This window comes from Anopheles gambiae, chromosome 3 (genome assembly GCF_943734735.2).
Source record: "Anopheles gambiae chromosome 3, idAnoGambNW_F1_1, whole genome shotgun sequence".
In the NCBI taxonomy this organism is placed as follows: domain Eukaryota; kingdom Metazoa; phylum Arthropoda; class Insecta; order Diptera; family Culicidae; genus Anopheles; species Anopheles gambiae.
In genome coordinates this window covers 86,807,725-86,817,328 of record NC_064602.1, presented here as the reverse complement: position 1 = coordinate 86,817,328, position 9,604 = coordinate 86,807,725, and the positions used below count along the sequence as shown (strand labels likewise).

The 9,604-nt window shown below is 50.3% G+C and overlaps 1 protein-coding gene across 2 annotated transcripts; it reads right to left on the bottom strand.

Annotated features, from left to right (window-relative positions):
- Positions 1-4,309: 4,309 nt before the first annotated feature.
- Positions 4,310-8,002, bottom strand: LOC1281024 (trithorax group protein osa). 2 transcript variants are annotated; one of them, XM_320899.5, is made up of 3 exons: positions 7,256-8,002; positions 7,099-7,173; positions 4,310-6,939 (listed from the first exon to the last, which is right to left on the bottom strand). In XM_320899.5, exons 2-3 carry the CDS (start codon positions 7,154-7,156, stop codon positions 4,499-4,501), a joined length of 2,499 nt encoding a protein of 832 aa, XP_320899.5. In that variant the 5' UTR covers positions 7,157-7,173; positions 7,256-8,002; the 3' UTR covers positions 4,310-4,498. The 2 variants fall into 2 exon arrangements, with proteins under 2 accessions (XP_320899.5, XP_061511437.1); XM_061655453.1 differs by having other exon boundaries at positions 7,099-8,002.
- Positions 8,003-9,604: the final 1,602 nt, after the last annotated feature.

Sequence of the window (9,604 nt, the reverse complement as noted above, 5' to 3'; positions counted from 1 at the left end):
CTTTACCGACCAGTTTGTTTACTTTGTTACTCATTTATACACAATAGAAGAGAGCCATTAAAAGCATCGCTCTACTTGGGTAGCATGGAAAAATCAATGAGCATATTTTTAAACTACTTTTGAGCTATTGAGATGCATATAAGTAAATGTATGTAAAAATATGTTTCTCACATTCGTGCCTTCAAGTAAAAACTGTAGAAATACCTTACACACATAATTTGAGTAAATATCTAAAACATTGATTCCATGAATTCTTGAACAATGATTATTCAAACCAACATTTCATCACAACATTTATTTTATTTTTTCATCAATTAAATCCATCTTAAATCCTCTTTAATATGTCACATTGAATCAACATTTTGAATGTTTGATTAATTTATGAAAATGTCAAATTTCAGAGTAAAAAAAGTACCTCAATTTCTTATACCTCGTCGAGTACTAAAAAAATGCAAATATTAATTAAAATATCTTCGTGAAACATTACATATGAAACATTTATCCCAAGCTCTTTCGAAACTGTCCCATATCAAATACCTCACTTCAATCAATCGTCCATGCATCATCCAACGACTGTATGACATCCGAATGGAGTATGTTGCATCGCACAGCAGCATCAGCAGGGATATGGCTCAAAATTCAATCAACGGTGCATCAACCGATCCAAAGCCGCAACCATGAATCCCATCACTTCAATCTGCACCAGCAACAACAAAAAAACCCAAAAAAGGCCCCCCCGAGAGCGCACACCAGTTTGACTTTCTGTGTGCCCAAGGGCTGGAGTAGTTTCTCTCAATTTCCCAATTTACGATTCCCGGGCCGAGGGCCGAGGGCCAATTTCAGCGTACCGGCGTTTCAGTAAGTGCATTTCGGGATATGGATTTTATTGTTTTATTGCAATACCGCACACAAACCATGCACTCCCTTCGCTTCCTCTAGCTGTGCCCCTAAAATCCTAAAACTCCATCGGTTCCGAGGAAGCGTCGCGGAAAAATAAAACTCCATTAATATGTCCGCTCCGGCCGCCTCCGGGGCGCACGTGTGTATGCATTAAGGAAATCGCGCTGAAACTCTCGGGCATTGCATTTCCGGGAGTGTGCATTGCATTGCCGTCCTCCGAATCCACGACCCCGGGGTTGGAACCCCAAAAAAACGGATCTCGGATACCCTCTCTCTCTGCGGTAGATTGATTTCTCAATTGCACTTAGCTCTTTACAAGCATTTTCGATTCCAGGCTGGTGGTAGCCCGTTTTTTTGGTGAACTTACCCACTCCATCCATCACGTTTATGGTTCGTTTGATAAATATTTAGTGCACTTTTTAATACACTTCGGTAAGCTCTTTCTCATTCCGGGTTTTTTTTTCGGTGTGCGCTTCATTCGCTCTCTAACTTCTGGGCTTCTCTAACTGTCGAAACCAATCACCCTCGATCGAGAATGGCATTGATGGTGATGATGATGATGATGATCCTCTTCAGAGTGGGCTATCGATTGCGACCGGCGTTTGAATATTGACGCGCACCCAAGAGCTTGCACAGCAGTTCTTCGTGTGCGGACGCGTTTCAAGTGTTTTTGAAAGAGTTTTATGGGATGAAAAGATGAATATGTAATACCTAGCGCTGGGAAGGTAGCGTTAATGCTGCATATCATCATCGACATCATGTGCCCCCGGTTCGGTCCATTCCGAGAATCGTTTAGAAGCAGAAAGGACAGTAAAAACAAACATTGCACACACACAGGCTCGCTCTCTCTCTCTCTCCCCGTATTCAGGGTTTCCAAATACGTTTTGGAACGTTACCTGACGCTATTGATTGGCGTTTCGAAGAAGCAATAACCTCAACTTACCGAGGAGATCTCGATTCCTTCAGATCATTGCATCCAATCGAGATCCTTCGCCTTCAGACCTTTTGCACAGAACGGCAGTCTAGCGGACCTTTGGGGTGCATTGAGCTTCCCCACACACTCGAGTGTGATTGAGAGTGCACTCGAAACGGACAGTAAAGGCTCCTGACTTTTCGACGTCTCCTCGCCCCACAACACAAAACACACACACACATTCCCTCAGTGCAGGTTCCTTATTGAATGCATTTATCTTCGCTTCACTAACGCTTGCTGTCCACCTCGAATCCACTCGCCCCTCCTGGGGGATTCTTTGCGGAGGAGAAAGACCAGGCGGTAGGGTAGAGGCAGAAATGCAAATGCTTTCTCATCAACACCCGAGAGGTCCGGAGCACACCCAAATGGGTTCGGTGAAGGAATTCAAAATCAATAAATCACATTCTCACCGAACGATGATCGATTGACTGCTTCGGGTGGGAAAGCCAGCGAAAGGCAGAGAAGGCAGATGAAGTGTCTTGAGTTGCATCATGACTGCATACGTACTGAAACTGGGAAGAATGCTGTCCCGGCACCGGGAAGAGATGTTGACGGAGTGCAATTTTACAACGACTTTCAATTTGATTATGATAACATTGCGCACGTACGTTACACTGAATCGAATTTGGATCGGCAAGAAACAACAGCAACGGAGCAGCAAGATCTCTCGGTGTGTTACCGACGTCCAACTCCCGAGAATGCAAAATAATTGCGTAATGTTGTTGAACGATATTTGATTAGGTGTTGAGCAGTTAACGTGGGTGAGCGTTCGTTCGTTTATTATTTTCCAACAAATGAAGACTCCAACCCTAAAATGGATGATGGAGAGGACGGGGCCCGACCATAACTGCAGTCGCAGGTCCGCAGGCAAGGCACTCTATCAATTCTAGAAGCGTCAAACAATCCTCCACCAATAAGGGGGGTGTAGTGTTGAATGCTCTTTACAAAGGAAGTATCTCTGAGCCTTCCATTTTCTTCCGAAATCAAATATATTCCATATCACGTAAAAAGAGCCTACACGAGAGCCTGATAAGATTGGGTAATTCCGTCGTGCGTGTGCCCTGTCAAAGCTCAATCCTCAACAACCCACGCACCATTATTGACGTGTATGTGTGCCTCTGTGCGTGTGGATTGATTCAATATTAGGAAATCACCACTTCAAGCTCACCCGGAGGGGAGATCTGCAGAGACGTTGGTGTGCGTTGGAGCTCCGTAGGTTCGTAGTCGCCAAGCTACGCCAACACCTGGGATACGCCTCGAGCGGTTGGGACACACTTTCTTGGCTCGTCCCCCCGTCCCCAAAAAAAGGGGTGTCTCGTAGGCAAAATCAGCAATCGTCAGGTGAAGGTTTATTGGGAAAATATTTACTCTCACTTGTGCACTTGCGGGTGGCTTGGGTAAAGATATTGGAGCCGTTGCGTCTCTAAGCACCTACACAACACAACATGGCTAGCTCGTTTGACGCGCTGCTGCTGCTGCTGTTGCTACCACGGAAACATTGCGAACGCGACGACATCTTTAATAACGTTCCAAAATCTCATTGACATACGAGGACACGTTGGTAGATTGAAGAGCGATTCCTACCGCCAACTCCTGCACAGCCTTTAAGACAAATAACCGCCTCTGCGTGGATATGTACACCAATGGGTACTTGGTACACGCCGTCTTTTTTTCTGAGCACACACACGTTCCATTGAAAATCTGATAAACGGGAAACATCACGAGCACACTTTGTACAGGTGGCAAAGTGTTTTTTGGGCCGAATATTTGAAGCGAAATGATTTTTTTATTGAATTTTACCAGCACGGCTTTACTCCTTTCACGGCGTTGCCTTGTTGACAGCAACACATTTACATTTCTTTTTACTCCAGTTACAGCGGAGTGTCTAGTTGGTCCTAGCATTATAGAGGGGCAACGAATAAAAAGGGGAGATTTTTCTTTTTATTGATTTTTAGTTGCTTTCCCCTTTAAAACAAGGACTTCAACAGCTCCGTGTGTGTGTGTGTGTGTGTGTTTTTAAATCAGGCAAAGCAAACGAAAGCCTTTGTTCGGCAAAATTTGGAATATCATCCAACAATGACTTATGGTGGAATAATGTTTAGACATCTGATTAGCAGTGATTAGCAGTCAAGCGGCACACGCGGGGACATGCTGCTGCTTCGAATCTGTTTCTCCCCCAATTCTTGACTCGGAGGAAATAAAAGTGAAACGGAAATCAATCATTCAGCAAATGCATTGCGTGCCTGACGTTGTTCCACCCGCAACTGACACGCACGCGCTTGAATGATGTGGCATTGAAAAATGAACTGGCGAAACCCCGTCTCTTATCAAAAGCGAACACTAACCCTCTTGAACAACTCAGGAAAAACAAAACGTGAAAGAATAATTAGAACGAAACATTTCGGAACGATGATTAAACAACGAACGACACGGCACTAAGAAACCGTTACGGTCAAATATTCTTATTTTGAGTGTGTGTGTTCTTTTTTTTAGTAAATATAATTACGTCTTTTACGTGGGCCTGCTATAAAGCGGCGGACTTGAAGTTCGCGTGCCCTTGTATTCTTCCTCCCTCCGCTTCTTACACACTAAACTCTTACGCTCACACGGTCCGGATGCTTATCGTTACACACCCTGATATACTTGCTGCTGCCCCGTCAGCTTAGGGAACAGATTGGGCAGAAAGTTGGCCAACGGACCCTGCCCAACAGGGAGCCCAGCGAACGATCCACTAATGCTAAACGAAAGCGGCCCAGATGCGGACGAGCTTGCCGAAGAGCTGCTAGACGATGCACCGCCACCGCCAGCACCTGACGAAGCGCCACTGGTAGCTCCGCTGAAGCCACCGTTAGCTCCTTGGTTAAACGAAGACGACTGGCTGGAGGACGAAGAACCCGTCAACCCGCCCGGTCCAGTGAACGTGTTGGACATGGTGTTACTGTGCGAGCCCGACACCGAACCGTCCTTGTTCGTCTGCAAGCTCTGGCTGGACGCAGTGTTCTTGTTACCCTGCACCCCGTTCTCGAAGAACGTTTCCGAGTTGGTCTGCGCGTTGCTGGACGATTGGCCGAACTGGTTCTGCACGACCGAGGACGAGCCCGCATTGGCCTGCTCCTTGTACTTATCCTTCTCCCGGATCGACATCGTGTTCGCGTTCGAGTTGGACAGCTGCAGATTGCCGTTCTTGTCAAAGTTTGCCGACTGGCTGTTGGCTTGATTCTGGCTGCCGGAACCGTGCGCCGTCTGGAAGCTTTGCTGCTGCGTGTTGGCCGCGCTCAGCTGCCCGGATGACCCGTCGACCGCCACATTGCCCGACGTGCTGCCGGCCGCATTTTGGTTGAAGATTCCGTGCTGGTTTTGGACGGTTTGTGACTGGCTGTTAGATCCGCTGCTCTGCTCGAACCCGTTCGCCACGTTCTGCGATTGACTGTGGGAGCCGGCATTCGAGCCAATGGCTGCTGGTGGACGCACTTGCGGGGGAGCTGTTGGGCGCGGTTTGTAGTTGGCGAAACGGTCCTCATCCTCATCCTCCGGGAAGAAGATAGCATCGGAGTTACGGCGCACACGGCCGGCTGGCGGAGGCGTTACACCGAGCGTTTCGTACGTCCAGTACATGCCGTCCTGTCCAAGGTTTTGTAGATTCAGCTCAGGTGTTTTCGTATCCTGGGGTGTTGGCGGATTCTGGGGCGGTGACGGCGGTTGTGGTTGGGGTGGATTATTTGGAGCTTGCTGTGGGAACTGCGGCGACTGCTGTGTCGGTTGCTGCGGCCGTGGAGGTCTTCCCGGGGCGAAGAAGTTCGGGAAACCCTGCTGCTGGCCTGCATTCAGCGCACCCTGCGCAATGGTGCCGGCCGAGTTGACGGCTGTATTTACCAGGCCACCGATTTGGTTGAATAGATTCGGGAAAAACTGTCGCTTGGCGCGTGGCTTTGGCTCTTCGAATTCTCCGCGTATGTCAATGTCATACACGGGGTTCTTTTCGTCCTCCTCGCCCTCCTGTGGGACGCCCTCTTTCGGGGCCGGTGGTGGCGGTGGTACCGGTGGAGGATTGCCTGCTGGTGGTGGGGGCGGTGGTGGAGGAGGTGGTGGTGCTACCGGAGGAACATTGTTCGATGACCAGTTATTGTCCGATGGTGGTGATGGTGGTGGAGGTGGTGGAGGAGCCACTGGAGGAAGATTGTTGCCGCTGGACGGTGGTGGAGGTGGCGGAGGTGCCACTGGAGGCGGTGGTGGAGGAGCTACTGGTGGAACCTTGTTATCGGATGGCGGGACAGGATTCACACGTGGTGGATTAGGATCAACTGCTGGTGGTGGTGGAGTTGGCTGCGGTGCCGGTGGAATTACTGGAAGTCCTGCCGGTGGTTGGGTCGGAGGGACTGGCTTTACTGGCTTAGTGGGAGCACCAGGTGCCGTTGGTTGATATCCACCTTGATGTGGCCAATCTCCATGCTGCGGACGACCACCTTGGGACCAATCGCCACCGTGCGGCTTCTTATTATCCTGGAATCCGTTTGGTGGAGGACCATGATGATGATGATCATGACCATGACCATAATCATGACCATGACCATGACCATGACCATGACCATGATCGTGATCATGATGTCCTGGAGGAAATCCGCCAGGCTGACCGGGAGGAAATCCACCATGTTGACCGGGTGGCACAAACCCAAACGAACCGGATGCACCTGGCAACCCAAACTGTCCGAAGTTGCCAGCATACGCACCGGTACCCACTGCTCCTCCACTGCCAGGCATGAACATTCCGGGCAAAAATCCAAATCCGGCACCGAACGGCCGCGACACGGCATTGAACGTTTGCCCGATCTGTTTGTTAACGCTATCAAATACGGCGGCCGTATTCTTCGTCACCACCTCAAACAGATTAGGCTGTGCGCCTAACCCATACTGCTGCTGCTGCGTGCCGTAGTATGGGTTGTATCCAAAACCGGCTCCAACGCCCGCTAGCGCTCCCTGCTGCCCCTGTCTGTATCCGTAGCCGCGCGCCTGATCTTCATCCAGTCCGCCGTTATCTTGCTGTCCGTAACGACGTTGACCGTTAGCACCTACAAGCGGAGTGGAGAAAACAGACGCACGCAAATTAATACACAAACGCGCAGCAGAAGAGTGTCGTCTTTTTTTGTAAGCCGTGAATTTTGTTGCGCATCTAGAACATTTCAGGTGCACCTAGAGCACACGCAATCACCGAAAAATGGCACACGTACCTGGATATTCGGTCGAGAGCAGTAACAAAGCACACAAAACAACCGTACGTAGCATCATCGTGGGTGAAGTGATGTCTGTGAAGCAAAGTGTATCATTTAGCACTGATATTAACACCTAGTTTTGGGGAACAGTTTTGCCTAAAAGAGCGCTACACACCACACCGCAGCCGATGGCGACGACACCGCTGAAGAGAATTCACTCTGTCCGGAAGACGGTACCACGCAGAACTGATCACCTCTGCTAGATATCAACATCGCGCAGGTTTGTCCAAATCATCATCACCCTCCGCAGCCATGGGACGAGAGCGAGAACTGGTTTTTTCCCTGCCCCATAATGCCAGTGCCGTCCTCAGCGGCGGTTCTTCGACATTGAAATCAACAAAACAGCTCTCGGAACATTGATTTCGCATCGGTGTAGCACGCGCCAGGCGGAAGCGAGGCGCGAGACGTGTGCGTATGTCTTCTGTGTCTTCGGTGTCTTCGCCGTACCCCGCCAAAGGTGCGCAAAGAACTGGTTTCGCTTTTCGCGTTGTCTTCGCGCTCTCCTCACGGACACGAGCACCACACTGTAGCGCCAAGGTTTCGATGACGCAGCCCCGGCGATCGGCGATCACTGCCGAGCGCGGTTACGGTTGTTTCGTGTGACAGGTTGTGGCTCTACAAGCGGATCTGTAGTTGTGTGAGTTTGCGTGCTACCGACCCCAAAACAACGACGTCGACGACGATAACGAATTGCGATGGGGGCCAACCCCAGGTATCGATGGGGGGAATCCCAAGGCATCCGTCGGTCCGGCAAGGTTTTGCAATGCCAAGGCAGCGCCGCTACACCTCGCATTATAGTAACGGTCTCCCAACGAAGCAGAGCAAACGTTTGTCACTCGCGGGAAGGAAGCGATTGGCGACACCATTGGAACCATTTTGGAATCAACATTTCATGGTTGGATATCGCCGGGATGTTGGACTGGAAAAGCCCCACAACGTCACAAAGGGGAAAGCGAATTTTAGGAGGCGAGCAGCGAAAGAACCTGAATGTCTGCAAAAGCAAAAAGAAGTAAAAGTCAGCGACCCGTTTGACAGGATCTAGCAGATATGGTAAAATCCCAATTAGATCACTTGGTATTTACCCGACCCCTCTACGCATAGGCCTGTTAGCGTAGTAGAGCAGGATGGCACTGAAGGTACTCGAACGGGGAATTCCCACCGTGTTCCAACTCCACGAAACTTACTCACCTAAGTGTCTTACACAATCGCACGCTGTGGATGTTAGCTGGAGCTAGTAGAAACGTGAACCGCTGCTCTCGTAAAAACCAGTACTCTTTCATTGGGATTATAGCCGCTTATCACCATGGGGTCAGGCTTTGCTCTCTCTCTCCCGCGTGGAGGGGAGAGCCAATCTCAACAATTACGTTGTGTGTACTTGCAGCTTTGCGTGCGGCTCAGTACACGATCGTAACTCGAGCCTGAAGCTGAGAACTGTGATCCGAAAGATGGACCATAAGCTAGTGAAATGTGTAGTGGCCGTGACAATCATTTCCGCCGTGGCGCTAGTGTCCGCACGGCCCACTTCCAGCGATGCCATCTACTTCCCGCCGGACGACCACGAGGAGCACTCGATGCCGGTGTTTGAACAGTCGGCCGCCTCCAACACGGGCTCGCAGACGGTCGTCGGCAAGGATGGCAGTGTGCAGCAGCAAACGTTCGGCAGCAGCCAGTCGGCCAACATTGCGTCCGACCTGAGCAGCGGACAGCTGAGCGCAACCAACACGCAGCAGCAATCGTTCCAGTCCGGTGACAAGTACCAGAGCCAAAATGCAGCCCAAGGTCAGTCGGCCGCGTTCGACAAGGAGAAGCAGGCGCTGGCCAATGCCAACACCAACACGAACGTAGTGCGAGAGGGAGCGAATGTGCGGGAGCAAACGTCCGGTGGGGCGGGCTCATCGATCAAGACGGCACAGGGCAGCCAGGCCAGCCAGGCCCAGACGAACTCGGAATCGTTCAAGGAGCCGGGCAAGGAGGGAAGCCGCACGACCGGATCGGCCCAGAGCCTACAGATTGGGATGGATGGGACGGGGTCAACGTCCAACGCGAATACCGGATCGGAGAAGATCGTACTAGCGGACGGGACGGTCATCACCAAGTCGTTCGGATCGTCATCAAGCTTTCAGGTTAGCAGCAACACGAAAGCGTCCTCGATGGCGCAAACATTTTCACAGTCGTTCGGTGGATAAGCGTGCAGTTCCTCTCAATGTTGCTCTATGTCTAGGTTTATAGCTCTATAATAAAGACGTGATTGTTAAGTGCAAGTTAAATGGTGCTTTATTTTTGGGGCACAGTTGTCAATTTGAGGAGTGCGATTATCAGCCAAAGTCTACTGCAAGGGTGATAGAGCATGAACAAGAAATGAGGTCGGGAATAACCAACCAAAACAACGTTCGACGCACGTTCAGGTCCCCCGTATGGATGCGATTAAAGCGTCCTCACAAGGTTATCATTAGCGAGCGTGACT

What these genes read in the sequence shown, in the direction of transcription:
- LOC1281024 (XM_061655453.1), bottom strand. Translation starts at nt 7,156, where the DNA reads ATGATGCTACGTACGGTTGTTTTGTGTGCTTTGTTACTGCTCTCGACC. An exon ending in GCTCTCGACCGAATATCCAG is followed by an intron (nt 6,940 to 7,098) that starts GTACGTGTGCCA and finishes CTCCGCTTGTAG; the next exon opens with GTGCTAACGGTCAACGTCGT.